At 44.2% G+C, this 18,690-nt stretch overlaps 1 protein-coding gene across 1 annotated transcript; it reads left to right on the plus strand.

Annotated features, from left to right (window-relative positions):
* The first annotated feature begins 170 nt into the window (after positions 1-170).
* Positions 171-17,679, plus strand: LOC132975175 (stonin-1). Its single transcript, XM_061039551.1, has 4 exons — positions 171-344; positions 11,116-13,089; positions 14,413-14,615; positions 16,143-17,679. Exons 2-4 carry the CDS (start codon positions 11,205-11,207, stop codon positions 16,206-16,208), a joined length of 2,154 nt encoding a protein of 717 aa, XP_060895534.1. The 5' UTR covers positions 171-344; positions 11,116-11,204; the 3' UTR covers positions 16,209-17,679.
* Positions 17,680-18,690: the final 1,011 nt, after the last annotated feature.

An 18,690-nucleotide genomic window follows, 5' to 3' on the forward strand; every position in this document is an offset into this window, starting at 1 on the left:
AGGGGTTACAGGAAGCTTTCAGTCTCCTGCAGGCTAAATAAACTAAAAGGACAACAATTCAAGTTTGCTCTTTTTTTTACGCGCTAGTCTCTCGATGTCGACATTTCCTACCGTCGTGAACGCAGCACGGCTCATTCCTGCAGTGTCCCGTAGTGGGACAGTCTGTGTTTTCAGTGTGTGTGAGTGTGTGTGAGAGTGTGTGTGTGTGTGTGTGTGAACTCGGGAGGGGAAGCAGCGCTGTGCTGTTCAAACTCCCAGGATTTACACTCTGCCATTTTGAGGAAAACCGGGCCGACATTAAACACAAGTCATGACCCGGATCAGAGAAGTCCATCCGTGAAACAGTGAGTACTTCTTTTACGCGTCCCCCCTCCGGCTCTGTTTGGAGAAAGCTGCGATAGTTCAGGTCACTTCTGGGGGGGGGGAGAATAAAACTGTTTTGATGCACTCTCTGTAAATGTGAACTCGGTCAGTGTTACGTTCAGGGGGTTTTCTGCTGACTATGAAACCAGTCCGGCAGAGTCCACAATGACAACTTTACGCAGACTTCGCAATCAAAACAAAGGCTCCAAAACTGACCCCAGAAGTGGGCCTCTCTCTCTGGCCCGGGTCCTGGGCCTGGCTCTGGCTCTGTTGTGGATGACAGCACGCTGCTTCTGTTTTCCTTTTCCCTCTCTCAGGGAAACAAAGTTGCTGTTTACCGCCCGGTAGCTCGTGTGTGTGTGTGTGTGTGTGTGTTGGTGTGTGTGTGTGTGTTGGTGTGTGTGTGTGTGTGTGTGTTGGTGTGTGTTGGTGTGTGTTTGGCGTTTGCTGCAAGAATGCGACGTTGCATTAATTAAACAGTCGAGTTGTTGTGTAAAAAAAAAAAAAAGGATCAAATAGATTTTTAAGGAGTAGATGTGGAACAGAGTTCATTTTTTAAGTGTTTTTTTTTTTTATTCATGAAAACAATCTAAATATTTGTGTCCTGTCCTCCCCGGTGAGCTCTAAACTGTTGTTACGCTGATGTAGGGGAGACCGGGGACCATTGTAACAAATCCCTCCAATCAGAGAAGGCACTCATTCCGCACATGCGCAGTAAAGCCAAATCATGGCACATCACAAACTGCAGGATTTAATAAGATCAGAGGCGCTGCTCGTCAACAGGTAACAGCTCGGGGCGCCAAACGAGTAAGGGGGGTTCACAAACGTAAACCAAAGCAGTAGTCCAAAATGTGCTAATTCTGCAATGACAGTAGGAAACCTCCCTAAAGGGGCCACATCTGACTCACTCGCTCTCGTTGCCTTGTTAATCGTTGCATGCATTATTGTTTTAAAAATCAAAGTTTGTCAATGGAAGTCGGCAAAGAAAAATAAGGAGGAAGCGCCCGGACGCCCCAACAGACTCTAGAATCGCCACTGACTAAGATTACCCTGCCCGACGGAGGAACCCCCCACCTCACCTGACCTGACCTCACCTGACCTCACCTGACCTCACCTGACCTCACCTGACCACATGTAAACAACGGAGCCAGCAGTTAGATTTGTAAAGCTGAGAGGAAAAATAAACACAAGAAATCAACAAGTTTTTAAATCTCAAAGATGTTTGATATAAATCATGATGTACTCGACGATCTCACAGCAGATCGGGGACGTTAAGATTTGATCTCTATATAAGACTCACACTACGAGATAATCTGTTAAGATAAACGGTTACCTGTCTATGACATCATCAGGAACGCCCCCTGAAGTCTGGATTTCTGACTCCAAAAGTCTGAGGAGCTTCAGCAGCTTAAGTTAAGTTTAAGCTGTTCACTAAAGTCTTTATTATCATCTTAGTTTTGTTTCAGTGTCATTAAATCGATCACACCGATACGAGGACATGTTGTCATGTTACTCTCACACGCTAATGGTCATGAAGCTAACAGGGAAGCTAACAGGGAAGCTAACAAAACAAAGGGAGCGACCATGTTGCCAACTCCTGAGCCAAATGAAACTTCTTCTCCTCCTTCTTCTTCTCCTTCTTCTTCTCCTTCTCCTCCTTCTCATTCTTCTTCTCCTCCTTCTTCTTCTCCTCCTCCTTCTCCCCCTTCTCCTTCTTCTTCTCCTCCTTCTCTTTCTTCTTCTCCTTCTTCTTCTCCTCCTTCTCCTTCTTCTCCTTCTCCTCCTTCTTCTCCTCCTCCTCCTTCTTCTCCTCCTTCTCCTTCTTCTCATCCTCCTTCTCCTTCTTCTTCTCCTTCTTCTCCTCCTTCTCCTCCTCTTTCTTCTTCTCATCCTTCTCCTCCTCCTCCTCCTTCTCATCCTTCTCCTTCTTCTCCTCCTCCTTCTTCTTCTCCTTCTTCTCCTTCTTCTCCTCCTCCTTCTTCTTCTCCCCCTCCTCCTTCTCCTCCTTCTTCTCCTTCTTCTCCTCCTCCTTCTCCGCCTCCTTCTTCTTCTCCTCCTCCTTCTCCTTCTTCTCCTCTTTCTCCTCCTTCTCATCCTTCTTCTCCTTCTTCTCCTCCTCCTCCTCCTTCTCCCCCTTCTCATCCTTCTCCTCCTCCTTCTTCTCCTTCTCCTTCTTCTCATCCTTCTTCTCCTCCTTCTTCTGCTTCTCCTCCTCCTCCTTCTCCTTCTCATCCTTCTCCTTCTCCTCCTTCTCCTCCTTCTCCTTCTTCTCCTCCTTCTTCTCCTCCTTCTTCTCCTCCTCCTTCTTCTCCTCCTTCTTCTTCTCCGCCTCTTCTCCTCCTTCTCCTCCTCTTCTCATCCTTCTCCTCCTCCTCCTCCTCCTCCTCCTCTTCTCCTTCTTCTTCTTCTCCTTCTTCTCATCCTTCTCCTTCTTCTTCTTCTTCTTCTCCTCCTCCTCCTTCTTCTTCTCCTCCTCTTCTCCTCCTTCTCCTCCTCCTCCTCCTCCTCCTTCTTCTCCTCCTCTTCTCCTCCTCCTCCTTCTCCTTCTTCTTCTCCTCCTCCTTCTTCTCCTCCTCTTCTCCTTCTCCTCCTCCTCTTCTTCTTCTTCTTCTTCTTCAGTAAACTGCATGCTTAGAAAATCAGGGGATTTTTTTCTGCAGCCAAGAAAGCAACCAACTTATTATTAAACGTATTAGTTTCCAGTCATGCTTTCCTGAAGTGGAACAAATCTCTACTCTAAATGCAGGCGGCTCACACAGCTTTGTGTTTTTATTCGGTGTGTTAAAGAAGTTAAGGAGACACAAACTGCAGCTTTCTCCTCTGCTTTTTGTTTTGACAGGAGAGCGGACGAGTGGAGTTCCAGCTCCGCTCTCGATTACAGAGTCGCTGTGGTCACAACAGCAAAATAAACGGGGGCAGTAGTCTCACTTTATTTATATATTATTCCAGGGAACGAGATCTCTTCCTCAGTGTGAGAATACAGGAACCATCCCGGGGAATCCAACAGGAAGTCGTCCCATTTAAACAGGAAGCATCTGTCGTCTGTCAAGGAAAAAGATCAGCTGTTTTATTTTTAACCCCTCAAAGTTTCCCTCTCAGTCGTCGTATGTCAGGCGTCATGAAGGGATGTAGTCGATGCAGTAATTAGGACAGAAAGGCCAAACGACAGGAAGCCCTCCTGACAATGGATCCATCTAGAAGTTAATAATCATTAACATCACTGGCGTGACGAGAGAGGTCACGTTGGGGTGAATGCAGAGCTGCAGCTTTTCTCTCAGATCCACGTTGGTATCATAGCTCGAGGTTTCTGTTCCTGTTTGTTGTTATTCAAAACTCCTGATATCCTCATGTTCAATCATGTAGCAGTCATTGTAATGTGGTCCGTTTGGAGTTTAGTTTTCTCTTAGAGGCTGTAGGACCGTCGTACTGTAAAGAGCCCAGAGCAAAGTACTCGACCCGTGGAGGTTTTTCGATGTTTTGTAGGGATTTTTAAATTTTTTATTTAACCAGATAAAGAACCCATTGAGCTCAGGATCTCTTTCACAACGGTGACCTGGCCAAGAGGTCAGCAGCACATGTCAAAAGAACAGTTACAATGAAGTGACAGTACAGATTAACAACACAGTGTTTTCAATAGTGCGGGAGCTGTGACACAACAATAAAACAACAATTTAAGATTTTAAAAACACAGGCACTGTTCAATGGTCTCACGCTGTCTGTCCCTCATGATAGAACGGAAAGCTCCAAGTGGAAGTCAACGTTTATCTGTTTGTGCTGCGTCGGTTTCATGGTGCCGAGCTGTAGTATTCTCAACTGCTGACTTTTCACACACACATGAAAATATGTAGATAATTACAGGAGGACTGCCTCAGACGTTCTCCTGTCCACACATGCAGCTCACAGCGGGAGACTCTCCCTGTCAGATGGGGGGGGGGGGGTCAGGCCTCAGGACCCACCTCCAACCTTTCATGAAGAAATCGCGCCCCGAACTTCAGATATTTTTCAACCCAATCAGATTTGTTCAGTGAAAGATTGTGCAGTTTGAACCTCCGACAAAGAAACAAAACTAACAAGCAAACATGTTAAAAAAGCGCTTCATTGACTTTTTGACACTTTTTTTTAGGCGCACATTGGCGACCCACTGAAAATGGCTCCGCGACCCACTTTTGGGTCCCGACCCACTAGTTGAGAAGCACTGCTCTATATGACGCTATAATGAGAATCCTACGATTTCTACAATTCTACAATTCACTTATCAGACTCTTTTATCCAAAGTGACGTACATCAGAGAGTAAGAACAACACAAGCAAGGATCTAGAAAAAAGGGAACAATGTCAGTAAGAGCAAACGATCAGCTTTGAGTCTGATTGGACACACAGGTGCTGACAGGAAGTGACCAGAGGCAAAGCACAACATTGAGGGCAGTTCTTGAGAGCTCTAATCAGTATAGAAACCATCTTATAAGTCGTCGTTATCAAACAAAAACCATCGTCATTACCATCATCATCATCAATAATATGGAGACCATCATCAGAATATTTTTCTTTATATAAATGCTACATGTAGTTAAACAGAATCTCAATATGAATGAGAATTCTTTCACAACTCTCTGACATTTTATAGGCTTAATGATTGATTGATCGTAAAAATAGTCCGCAGATGAATCATATATGAAAAAGGCGTTAGGTGAGAGGAAGCTCTCTGATTGGCTGTTGGGAGGTTTCATTTCTCTCCAGCTCTCCTCTCAGGTTCAGTAAAGCCCCTTGAGCATGCCGCTGTAGTCTCCATGCTTTCACCCATTAGTGCGGTTTCTCCTTATTTGTCTCCTCCTCCTCTTCTTTTCTTATTTCCACTAAAAGACCAAGAGCTGACAACGCCAGCGCCATTTTCTACTTTTTATCAGACATTATTCTCCATTAGTAGACGACCTGTAATAGGTTTTATTAGTTTGTTCAACACACAAAAAAAACAGCAAAAGTCTTTTAAATTTTCAACTGTGGGAAAGTCCAAGTGCACCAATACTTCCGCAGCCTCTATCAGAGTGCTGATTGACCTCTTTTAAAGCTGACTAATGCATCTCTTTGGCAACATGGTATGACTCACTTTGACCCAGTAATTATGATTTCATGATTTTGCACGAGGTGTGTATGCTATTATGGCTACGCTGGGGTTTGGAAAGTGCAGAAGTTCATGTGAGTATATAATTATAAATCTAAAAGCTGAGGGGCTGCAAGAGATTCTCTGTTTCTCTTTCTGTAACTCAAACCTTTCTTCACATCCCGACTCTTAGCATGATAATAACATCGACAAAGAAAGTTAAAGATGGAGTCAGTAGAAATGTTGTAAACACAACATTCAAACTGGGCCCCTCCTCCTCCTGGACTCATCGCCCCCAGATGTAGGACTTAGCGTGTACTGCTTGTACCTACGCTGGAAGCTAACACACGCTAGCACGAGCTAACCACTGGTGTTCAGCGCCTGGCTGTCCAACAGGAAGTAGACCAACTCCACGTCTGCAGGTTAAAGCCAACACAAGGTTCACCCTCGTTTTAGAACGAGCTTTATCCGCTTGGCGTTTCGCCTCACTGTGATAATAGTTTTTCTTCTTTGCCGCTACGTCCACGTACGTCATATTTGCTGGTTTTAATCGGGTCCAATCGCTGAATTGTCACCACTCCTAAACTCACCTGCTGTGCTGTCATTGGCTGGAGGAAACACACCAGCTCTGCCCAGAAAAGTCAACCAAAACAAACCAGAACAGTAAAATCCAGTGAGAGGACAGAGTCTCTGCGGACATGTACGGAGGCCCATGAGGGACGATTGAGCTGCTTTACTTTTTTAAAAGTTTATTTTTTAGGTCAAAGCTTCTGACTCAACCTTTAAACTTGTAAAAGTGATTGCTCAGACTTGTTTTTTTATGTTCACCTAATTACTGTGACAAGCCTTTTTTTTTAATCCCCAGGCTTCCTTTCTGAACAGTCATAAATAACCAGGTCCAGGCGTATACCAGAATTTACGACCCGTAAATCTGCAGCGTTTGTGAAAGTTGATATAACAACATTAAGATAATATTTGTTGTCAGTTGACACACAAATACAGCGGTCTGGTATTTCCTGTGTGCAGAGCTGCCTGTCCCAGAGGAATGTCAGGAATGTATTCTTTTGTCCTCTGATTTAGCAGCTTCTCGTAGAGAGAGGGAGAGAGAGAGAGAGAGAGAGAGAGAGACCCAGGAAGAGACGTCAGAGTGGAAATGAGTCTGAAAAACTGTCAGTAGTCACCCCCCGTGGAGATCTCATCCTCGTCTGCGGCGGCATCTTTGAACCAAAAAGCTGTGCGATTTTAGTAAGTCAGAAGCGTAGGAGTGAACTTTGGGAAAAGTCTGCTATCATCGCCTCTCATTAGAAATGTGTTCCCATGTTTGACTGAAGACGTGTCAATCTTCTACCCCAAAGCAGAGCCCCCCCCCCCCCACTTCCCCCAGTTTTATTTTTAGCAGGAGGAGCTGCCCGCTGGATATCTTTATGCGAGTCATCTGTGATCTTGAAGGGAGCAGGGCTGTAATTTAGACTCTCTGCCTTCAATTATTGTTTTCAAGTTGTTTTTTTTTATGGTGAGATGAGGCTTCGGCGTTTTTGAATGTGGTTTTCTCCTCGGCCTCTGATGTGTGATGAGCGGAGCTGCCAGCACGTCCAAATACAGGCTGTGATTGACTTGTGGGAAAATGAAATGTAAGATTACAACAGCTTTAATATCTGACCCTGAATAAAACACTAAGTCAATAAAACGTGTAATTAACTTTGGATGTTTTGTAGTTTATTAAATTCTTGACATGGTTAGATCTAAGAGACCTCATGGGAGTCGCTTTCGCTACTGAAAATATCAAGAAAGTTTCAGGCGGGCGGCCTCGGAAATCTTCCTGATCTGGTTGTTCACACATGGACATCACAGTGAGAGACTGTCCCTGTCAGGCGGGAGGTGTGTAGGGGGTGAGAGGGGTCTCCTGAGGCAAGACCAGTCATGACCCTGTTACTGCCAGTACCTCCAAAGTCGGTACAGAATGGGGGATCACTTCTTCCACGACCTTCATACTGCAGGCTAAACATCACAGGGGTGTAAATATTTTTATTTCACATATATTTTTTTTTTTTGAAAATTTGGTTTAAAAGATCCAACTTTAGCTCATGGAAATAAACTTCTAAAGAACTTTCAGACTCGATAAAACTCCTGAAAGACTTTCCTGGAGGAGCTGTATTATATTTGTGAACGCAAACAGCCACATTTTTAATTCAGACTTCATCCTGAGTTTCTCCTCGTCTGAGTGAGCTGAAGTGAGAACACAGCAGGATATTCTCTGGAGAATTCACGTCGAGCCAATAGGAGGGGGGGAGTGAAGTTTATATACTGTAAGTGCTGCACGTTGTCTGCATGCGACCGCTACAATCTCCATGCAAGTAAACAAACGGCTGCATGTTGATGTTGTCATTCTGTTGGACTACAAGTAGCATTTATATAAAGACAGATATTCTCATTATAGCGTCGTGTAGCGGACTCTGTAGCTTCGTCCTCTACTTCTGCATTGTTTTTTTTTATACGTCAGGTCTTACCTCAGGAGACCCCCCCCCCTCCAGTCTCCAGCTGTGAGGTGCATGTGTGAACAGCCAGGTCAGGAGAATCTCCGGAGCAGTCCTCCTGAAATGATCTAGATTTTTTCAGGAGTGCAGATGTGAAAACGGCTTTAGAGTTTATTAACCCGTCTGGTTTCTTTCTTCGGTCTTCGATCATTTTCAGGCTCCTTCTCATTCATTCATTCATTCATTCAACCTTTATTTATACTCGAAAGATCATTGAGAGGCAAACCCCCCTTTACAGTGACATCGAGTCATTCCAGAAATAATCAGAAAACAGACATTAAATCAAAAAGAAAAACACAGGACAGATATTACAAGACTGCTAAAATCAGTCTAAAAAAGGCTAAAATGTTCTAATGTACTGTCTCCAACTGGCCCCATTCACAAGAGATTAAACCTTCATGAATCCTGAAACATGATCATATTGTTCAGCGTTCATTACAGCGTGCGTCCTCTCTTCTGTTTGGCTGCATTAAAATCGTTGTTCTTCAATTATTCCCCACTTTCTCTCGTCGTGTAAGACGGACACTCAAACGTCTTCTTCACATCTCAAAGCAGAGCGGATCAAAACCCCCTCGTCTTCCAGAGGTTCCCCTCGCCCTCACACGCTGACGCCGCTCTGAAGCTTTCCTGCAGTCCAAGCCGGGTCTCTCGCTTCTCTCCACGCTGCTTAATGAGGCGGGATCTCCGCACGCCACGGCCAACGTTTCTCACTCGCATCTTAAAAGCAGCCTCACGATTAAATATTTAGACTCCGCTCGGCTCAAAGGCCAGTTTGTCTCAAGCTATATTTGGGAAGAAGAACATCCCATTTCCATTACAAGACTTTGAAACTTCCCAAACTTTCATCCTTAAAACTCCTCATGAGAAGAGTAAACATCCTTTTTTTAAAGCAGCTCTTCAAAACAAATCTCCTCTTATTATTTCATAATAAAATCCTTTGGATCACTTTGTCAGAACTTATAGCTACAAACATGTTTCCTCCTCTTGAGTAGAATCAGTTCAAACAGTTTGACAGAGTTTTGTCTCGTTTGTTCTTCAGAGTTGAAATGAGAGAACGGGTCTTTATAGTTCACCTCTCGTGGTTTTGTTACCGATAACAAAAAAGAATCAAAAGGATTGCACAATGTTTCCTGCCTCTAAACCAACATATCAAGAGGCGTATTCTTTTACAAGCCAAGAGTATAAAAAGTGTTTTTATACTGTGCACTTTTTTAGTTTCATTTTCAGAATCAAAGAAAATGAAGAGTACAGTCATGATATCAACTCTGTGACAGAACTGATTCATGTTTACTACACATAAAAAAAACATCCAGGTAGGATCTCATTTGACTCAGATTTGACATTTTCATGTTTTTTTCTGCATATTTGGAAACATAAATGAACATTACAGGGGGGAATGCGTGCGTTCAAAATGTAGTTTTGTAGTTTTCAAAGAGAATAGAATAGAATAGATGTTTATTGCCATTTGCACAGGTACAGTACAGGTACATTGGAATTTTTGTGCGTTTCTCCCTGAGTCAGCTTCTACAAAAAAAGTTAAAATTATATATAAAACAGAATATAAGAAGAAGAAGAGTAGAAAAGTACAAATAAAATAAGAAATAAAACAAGTTGTAGTAACAGCTAAGTAAATTAAAATAAACTGTACAGAAGCTTTCGATTTTTAGAAAGTCCAACCCCATAGACGGGTCTTTTTTTAGATCTAGGGTAGATCTATTACCCAGAAGTAAATTAAGACTCTGGTTCCTGCGGTCGAGATTCACATCGTTCCTAAATAGTCCCGGGGGAAAAGTTTGGTTGTTCACTCTTGAGCAGTGATCCTTTTAGCCGGGAGCTAATGGAAATTGTTGTTTATTTGTCCATAAACAAAACATGATGATCTGGGACTATAAATATCTGTAAAGGTTAAATATGGGGCCGTCCTAAATAGTTTAATCTGCCAAAATGTGCCCTGGCGGAAAAAAAACGTTTGGGAACCAGCTGGTTTAAGGCGATGTTGACTGAACTGTTGAGATGTTTCCGGGTGGAATAGAGAGACGACACACTGTCCTCCATGGGGAGTACCATCAGGTCGGAAACTGCCAACGAGGATGTGCAAAATGAACTGTGGTTAAGAATCCCCATTAGATCGATTTACAGCAGAAACAAACATGTGTACAGCCTGCTTGAAAACCATGACGTTAGTATCAAAAGCTCTTTATTGGTAAAAACTGTACAGGTGTTTCAGACTCATCTGTTCAGATTTTTTAAGAGTTATACCTTAATCCGCATGGTAAGGGGCGTGGCTAAGTTGACTGACAGGTGGGCACGTTGTAGCTGTTTGTCAGGAGGTTTAAGGCCCGCCTCAGCTCCGACTCTTTGCCTGTTACTCGACTGATCGAGAGTTAGGTGGAGATAGAATTTCCAAGATGGCCGACAGCCGGCGTTGACCTTCATACATATCTTGGGTGACATCACTGAGACTACGTCCATGTTTTACACTCTCTGCCTTAAATGAAAATCCTGTCATGAATTATGGGGAAAACTTTCAACAACAGGCTTCACAGCAGAAATACTGATTAGATCATATCGCTCGATCGTTATTTGAAGGAACATCTTATGTGGTTTCTTTGTTTCTTACAAATATGTCAGTGGGCTTTAAATGAATGAGAGACGTCTATAAATCCAGATTATACTTTTCTGATCGTGGACTTTGAAGACAGTTTAGATAATAAATGTTTGCCCCTCTATTCTCTGAACGTTTACAAATCAACAGAATCTCTACTCTGTGGCGTCACTGAGAGAAAAAAATCGCTTCCTTCCTTCAGCTTTTCCATCAAATGAGCTTCGCTTAATTGTGGTGTTAACACATTTAAACGTGTTCCAGGTTTTCAAGGTCAACCTCTCATTACATTTTAATGGAGCACCTCAAGGAAAGATGTTTTATTTATATCCCCAAGAGTGCGCTCTCTCTCTCTCTCTCTCTCTCTCTCTCTCTCTCTCGTCTTTCTGCAGAAAGGATAAGTGGACTTGTTTAAGCTTTCAACTGATGCGTTTAAGAGCGTGTGTGTGGAATATCTTCAAATTGACTTTAACGCTGTAGCTTGAAATATTTTCTGATTATATATTTTTTGCCTTGCAGAGGAGAAGGCCTCTGAAGTGGGGGAAGGAGTCAACCCACGACAAAGGGAGGGATTCTCGTTTGAACCGGTTCCTCGGTCCTCTTCAGCCATGTGTTCCACAAATCACTCAAACTGGGTCACGTTTGAAGACGACAGCACGCCGCCGCCGCCGCTGTCGTCTCCTCAGAAGCCCCTGCAGTCGGCGGGGCTTATCAAAGCGTCGGTTCCGCGTCCCAACGGTCTGAAATTGGTGCTTCCTCCAATCAGAGATACCTCCTGGAGCTTCAACAGTTCACTGGAGTCCCCTCGGAGCCACTCGAGTCTCAGTGGGAGTTCCTGTGTACCGTGTCGCACGCCTTTTTGCACTCCTCCCGTGAGCGGCGTTCCCAGCAGCGGGTCCCCGTTCCACTCCAACGCACGGGAAAAGAACGACTTCTTTCGGAGTATTTCCAGCCCTTCGACCGCCTCGGCTCCCTCTCCTGCACCGGAGGCCTTGAATCAAACCAGCAACGGACCAAACCCTTTCCCTTCTTTCCAGGGAAACTCAGGACACTTGAACCCCTTCTGGGACGGATCCAGATCCAGATGCAGCGCCGACGCCGACACTTCCTCCTCCTCCTCCTCGGACTCGGAATCCAACAACAGCCTGCCGCGATTCTTCATCCGGACCAAAGATGGCAGCGAGCCCTCGCGCGACCAGCTCCAGAGCTCCTTCTCCTCCTACGCTTGCGACAAACTCGAAGGCCTGCGAGCGGACTCGGACCAAGAAAACGAGACCGAACGAGACGGAGGAGAGAGGCGGCGGCTGAGCTGCAAAAACGAGGTGCTGAGCGAGGGTTCGTCTCGGTTTGTTCCCCGCGGACTCTTTTGTAGCCAGAAGAGAGACGGCTGGTCTGTCATGCTCAGGATCCCCGAGAAGAAAAACCGCATGTCTAGTCGGCAGTGGGGGCCGATCTACCTGCGCCTGCAGCCGGGCGGCGTCCTGCAGATGTACTACGAGAAGGGCCTGGAGAAGCCGTACAAGGAGTTCCAGCTCCTCCCTCACTTCAGGCTCTCCGATCTCAAACTGGAAAGCCACGGGGAGCCGCGCAAGGTGCTCACGCTCAAAGTGGAACATTACTCATACACGGAGAAGAAACGCTTTCACCCCAAGCTGGAGGTGAGCCACGAGGCCGAGGTGGATCAGCTGCTCAAGTTCGGCTCCACGGCGCACGAGGACATGGAGGACCTGGTGGTCTCCATGGAGGAGGAGATCTTCAAACTGGGCGTGCCCCACCAGCCGAGGAAGCACTACGAGGAGCAGGAGCTGTCGCTGCAGATCACCGACCACATCTGGGTGCGGCTGGATAAGAGCGGGGGGGTCGTGGAGCGGACCGCCCTCACGCAGATTCACTGTTTGGCGTTTCTGAACGGACTCGGCGACTGTTTCCTCGCCCTCAACGACCTCCGGCTGCTGCACTTCGACTCCAGCTACGGCTCGGAGGAGGAGCTCTGGATGGAGATAATCGACAACCACTTCCACCGGTGCGTGAACGAGACGGAGTTTCAGCGGTCGCGGCTGATCAAGTTCTCGCCGCCGGACGCCTGCAGGGTGGAGCTGATGCGGTACAAGACTCTGCACCTGGGCTGCACGGAGATTCCCTTCACCATCAAAGCCGTGGTCACGGTGCAAGGCGCCTACGTCGAGCTCCAGGCCTTCCTCAACATGTCCACCCCCTTCCTCTCCTCCACGGGGGCGTCGGACGCCAACCCGCTGTGCGAGAACGTGGTCGTCCGCGTGCCGGTGCCGGGCGACTGGGTCAAGGTGACGCACTCTGTGGCCTTGCTGCGGCAGAGGTCTCTGAAGGCGCGCATGAACAGGAACGCCTGCTTGGGGGCCGTCGGCGCCCCAGACTCGCAGCCGGTCATGCAGGTCACTGTCGGGACTGTGAAGTATGAGAATGTATACTCGGCCGTCGTGTGGAGGATCGACAGACTGCCTGCAAAGAATACAGGTATACCTCTGGGATATGTATGTGGAACTCTAAAGTTAAAAAATGCAAGTCTCAAATGACCACCTGTGATCGGATCTCACTTCCTCGCTCTATATGCAAATACATATTTAGCAACAATCGTCTTCATTAGCCCATAAAAAAACCCCTCAATCATCTCAGCAAAGACAGAGGGAGAAAGGGAGCGTAACTGATGAGTGATAGAGGGGAGGGGCTAAATATTGATTTGAGAGTCTCTATATATTTAAAACCTTTATTTAAGTTTACCTGTTTAAAGGCTTTATATGTGATTTTTTTGATCCAGCAGATGTCGCCCTTGAGCACCAGCATGAAACCAAAACAACTCGCGCTGCATTGTTGTGTTGTGTTGTGTTTTTTTCAACCATGCACCGCTGAAAATGTCTGAATATTTCAATTCAAATAACTTCATTTATGTGTTAGGAATGTAAGTTGTGTAAAAGATCAGTGTGCACTCAGCTCATATTAATGACAGCACACACTCAAACCACACACACACGTCACATTCAACTTTAGCTTTCAAGCCATAAAAAAAATGATGCATGACAGATTAGTGATACATGACGCTGAAAATTGTAGGGTTAAAAATGAACAAACATCCAACTTGCAGAACAGATTCTCCGCTGAAATCTTCCTCCGTTGCTTTCACACATCCTTCACAGCGAAAAAGTTTTCCCTATCGGACAGGGATCAATGCCTTTGTCAATGCTACGAGTGGTAGAGACTGAAGCAGCTTCATTACGTGCATGACAATCGTACCATTCACGTGCCTGCTCGCTCGCTAGTGTTGACATTTCTTGAATAAGGTTAGCTGCATTCATACACAGAGCTATTTAAAGTTTTTTTTTACAGAATTTAAAACAGAATATTCAGAACGGTAAGAGGATTTAAAGAAAAGAGATGAAGCTAAAGTTAGACAATAAAATACAAAAAATATACTCAATTAGATACTTCTTTATAAGAATACATATATATTATATTCCCATAGACATAAATATGTTCCATCCATCCATCGTCTATACTGCTTTTCCCGTTCAGGGTCATGGAGGGCCGGATCTGATCCTAGCTGCATTTGGTCGAGAGGCGGGGTTACACCCTGAACTGTTTAAAAGTACCAAATGTAGAAAATGCAAAAATGCTTCTTTTGTGCATTCACACTTCAGACCGTCCACTTCTGCTCCCTCAGGATGCATGTTGATACCAGGTGTAAACCAGGTGCTAGCTTCTCGTGCATGTTTACACCATGTTTGTCTTTCAGTGCCGCAGCTTCTCTAACAACAAGCGACCTTTTGTTTTGTCCTCTGCTAGCGGTGGATCACCCACATTCATTCTCCTGCAAGCTGGAGCTGGGATCCGATCAGGAGATCCCGAGTGACTGGTACCCTTTTGTCACCATGGAATGTGAAATTATGGGCGCCGTGGTGTCACAGACCAGGGTGAAGTCACTGGGCACCGTGAACGACATCCAGCCGCAGAAACATGTGACCAGCTGGACTCGCTATCATTGTCAAGTAAGATGTTATGTCACTGGAGTAAGGTCGTCGGAATGTGCAATACTTCAATACTTTACAATACCACGTTTTAAAGCAACATCTGCATTAGTTTAGTGATCGATCGGATTGAAAAGAAATGCAGCTGTAAAGAAACAAACTCATTTTCAGCCATATTTTGAACCCACATCTTCCTGAGAGCATGGGCCCCTCTTCAAATGTAATTGGCCACCCCAAATTCTTACCTATGATTGGTCATTTGCCATTTGGAGTCAGAGGCACTCCACCATTCAGCCTGTGATGCAACAGGCAGCTTTGTTTGCAATTTGTGCTTGAAGAATTTAAGCTTGGAAGATGGACAGTATAAGTAGGCGTTATCTTGGGTCTTTTCAAAAGTTGATGTGATGAGTGCAGACACAAGGGGTAAATTAATGCTCTTTTATTCATGTGTGTGCACAGGAAATTCAGGCCCCCCCTGCACAAGTCTAGTTGGGGCCACCCCGGTCCAGAAACTCTGGACACACTCTTGACTGAAGAAAATTCAGACAGGAAACAAAAATTAAGCAGTTTCTTTACTTGCTAGGAGAAAACACTGATCGCACGCTCTACAGTGCACCGGTCACAGATGATTATCAGTCAATCAATCATCAATCAAACTTTATTTATATAGTACCTTTCAGACAAATTCAATTGCAGTTCAAGAGTTCAGAAAAGATGATTGACAAAATCATTGAGGGACTAATGCACACATCAAATGACATCATCACCTCTCCTACTCACTCGTGTTACATTTTTCCTGAACATTTCCTGCCGCCTTCTCACATCTGCTCACCCCGACTTCAGTCTAAAAATGTACTAGGAGTGCTGACAAGAAAAATTTCAGTTAACAAGAGAGTGAAAATATGGCTGTTTGCATTCACACATGCAGCTCTCTCATTGTGCATGTAGTAAAGCACCAGATGTTTCTAACAAACACAGCAGGGGGGGCACTGTCTAAAATGCACAAAAAAAACATGTTTTTTTCTTTATTTGGATCCCAGTTAGCTTCAGCACAACGAGAAGCTTTTCTTCCTGGTGTCTGCACAAGTATCAAAACATTGTCAATGTTTTTGTGCAAGTTTGAGAGTGTGCAGTTTGCATGCCATTTTTTATTAAAAAAAGAAAAGTGTCCGATATTAGGTGTCTAGGACCTTCTGTTTTTGTCATTGTGATATCGTTTAATTTTTCCTGATATTGTTTTGAAATGTAAAACTCGGGTATTGTGACAATTATCATGCACTGAACTAAATTTGGAGGAAATTAAGATCTTCATGATAAGTGCAAATTACCAGTCTGTTACAGGGCGGCTGTGGCTCAGTGGTGGGGTCGGTCGTCTCTCTGGGAGGTTGGTAGTTCGATCCCTAGCTCCTGCAGCCACATGTCTTGTCCTTGGGCAAGGTGTAGGTGTGACCTGCGGTGTGGAAACGCTTTGAGTAGTCAGAAGACTAGAAAAGTGCTAAACAAGCTCAAGTCCATTTACCTTTTCTTGTTGTTTTTTTTTTCTTTTAGGTGGAGGTGGAGAAGAAATGGATCGAAACAGAGTCCCAGAAGCAGGCCGGCTGTATGACACAGTGATTGTTAAAGAAACTCTGAGGAGGACGTTTTTATCCCTTTGGTCCGTGACATTTGCCAAAATCTTCTTAAAGCTGAAAAAAGGGATGACACACACAAAAAAAAGAAAACGAAAAAAAAAAAAAAACCAAGGGTGATGAGGGACTTTCTGCTTCTGTCTGGGGTCAAACTCATGTGATTACACATAAGTCTGGTATTATTTCTCATGGAGATTATTTTGTATCCTTTAACTGAGACTGAATTAGTCTAGAGCTAATAATCAAGTTAACATTGTCCTTTCGCCTAGCACTTTACATTTAATAGATTTATATAGTAAAGATTATAGTTTATATAAGAACTGTGTATATATACGCTTGCATCTGCATCATCTGCACTGCCCTCCAGAATAATTGGCATCCTTATTAAATGCCTTAATACATGTACACAGAACAGGCTGTATGGGATAAACAGCTCAAGTAATGAGCATCATGTGGAGAACAGCTGATTATCAGGACATGCACACGACTCTCTGAACCTTTTGGAAGTTTGACTCAAGGTCCAAGTGCAAAATAAAATAATATAATTTTATTAAAGGTCACATATTCTGCAAAATCCTCTTCAGCATGTTCCTCTAACTCTAACATGTGTCTCTAGTCTGTCTACAAACCCCCCAATGATGAGAAAAGTCCATCCTCTCCGTCTTTTTCCTGGTCCACTTTTCAGAAAATGTGTACTGAAACAGGCCGTTTGGAGATTTTCCCTTCATGACATCACAAAGGGCAGTAGTCCCTCCCCCAGGTGGGTGACACTCCCACAGCTAGGTGTTTGTTCTGCCCTCTGAGTCTGCCTTCTCACCGTAAACAATAGGACATGGAGTGAGAAAGAACCGAGTACACCCGAGCCCTTCCAGAGAGGGGGCGTGGTCAGACACAGCTCATTTACATATTTAAAGGTACAGACACAGAAACAGCCTGTTTTAAACAATGGATTGGGGAAAAAAACTTTTATTGTTGAGTCAAATTGCAAACCAAACAAAATGATTTTTGACCTGAAAAGTGGAAAAAGTATTCCCATTTGAAGGGTCTCTCTCTGCAGAACACAGAGCGTTCACAAAGTGAATCATTCTGTTAAACAAAAAAACATTTCCTGTGCAACATAGTGCTGATGTTTTATCACTAGAGGGATTCACTTTCTTTGTTTTCCGCATGGAATAAAAACTCATTACTTGTGTTGCTTACCTCGAGCCGACCTTTGACTTTATACCGAGCTTGTTTTTCTGGAGGACTGTAATGTTATTTAAGCCAATCAGATCTTTATGATGTGTTCTTTCTGCCTCTGGGGTTGGTGATTAAGATGGATTTAAAACAAATAAATAAAAGAACGGTGAAGCTTCATAATGAAAACAAAGCCTTCAATGATGACTTTCATGTATGAGGTACCTGGCTTCAGCTGGATATGATGTACATCAAGAGTAAACAATTGAATCAAAGCTGAACGACTCGTGGTGTTTCTTCACAGATGTTCAGATGATATGAAGAGTCTCTATCTCTGCACAACACACTCAAGGCAAAATAAAGGGTTTACATGTAATTAAATATCCTAAATACGCTCTATGTATTAGTTTTCAAACGGTGAAATAAAGGAGTGCACGACTAGAAAAGGTATTGTTTGCTGCTCGCAGTCAAAAAAGACAGTAAGTATTGTTTGTGGTATTTGAAATTGGTCTTGGTTTCAAGAACACTTTTTTGAAGGTCTCGTCTCAGAATCGAAATGTTTTTACTCGAGCTTGTCTCTTTTAAATCAAGACCACCACTGACGGGCTTTTTTTTCCACTTTATTACCGTCATTAGAAGGAAAATGCCTCGAATAGCTTCAATTCATTATTTGATTCGATCCCTAAATGTCTTGGTCTTGACACGGTCTCGCCCTGATTTGATCTTGACTCTGTCTCGATCCCTAAATCACTCTGGAGCACTCTGCTCTCGGGTATGTCTCGGTCTCGGTTGGTGTGTTCTTGACTCCAACACTTGCTTGTGGTACCGGACACAACACACTACAATAATAATTTATGATTGTTTATTGAAGGAAGATGCAAAAAATATCTGTAAACAAAAACAAATGTTTTTGTTGTCAACCTGAGACGCCCCGCAGAGAGTGATAACAGGCTGCTGCTTTATGCACTTTGCAGAAAGTGCTGCATGCTGTGATATTTAATCGTGCACGGCTAGAAGAGTGAAGTACCTTGAACAGAATTTTAAAAATGTTTCAGACTTTATTTATGTCATTATGATGCCATGCATTAATAATATGCACAGACCATAACAGATTAAAAGGACACCATTATTCAGCAAGAAATCAAGAGACTAGACACCACATTAATTGCATATGCAGCAGTTTTGTTTCACTCGTCTGTCCACTGTGATGATGACTCATATTATCTGTAAAAGTATTTACATGAGTAGGTTTTGAATCCCCCCCCCCCCCCCCCCCCCCCCCCCCCCCCCGG

The sequence above is a fragment of the Labrus mixtus genome, chromosome 6, assembly GCF_963584025.1.
Source record: "Labrus mixtus chromosome 6, fLabMix1.1, whole genome shotgun sequence".
In the NCBI taxonomy this organism is placed as follows: Eukaryota; Metazoa; Chordata; class Actinopteri; order Labriformes; family Labridae; genus Labrus; species Labrus mixtus.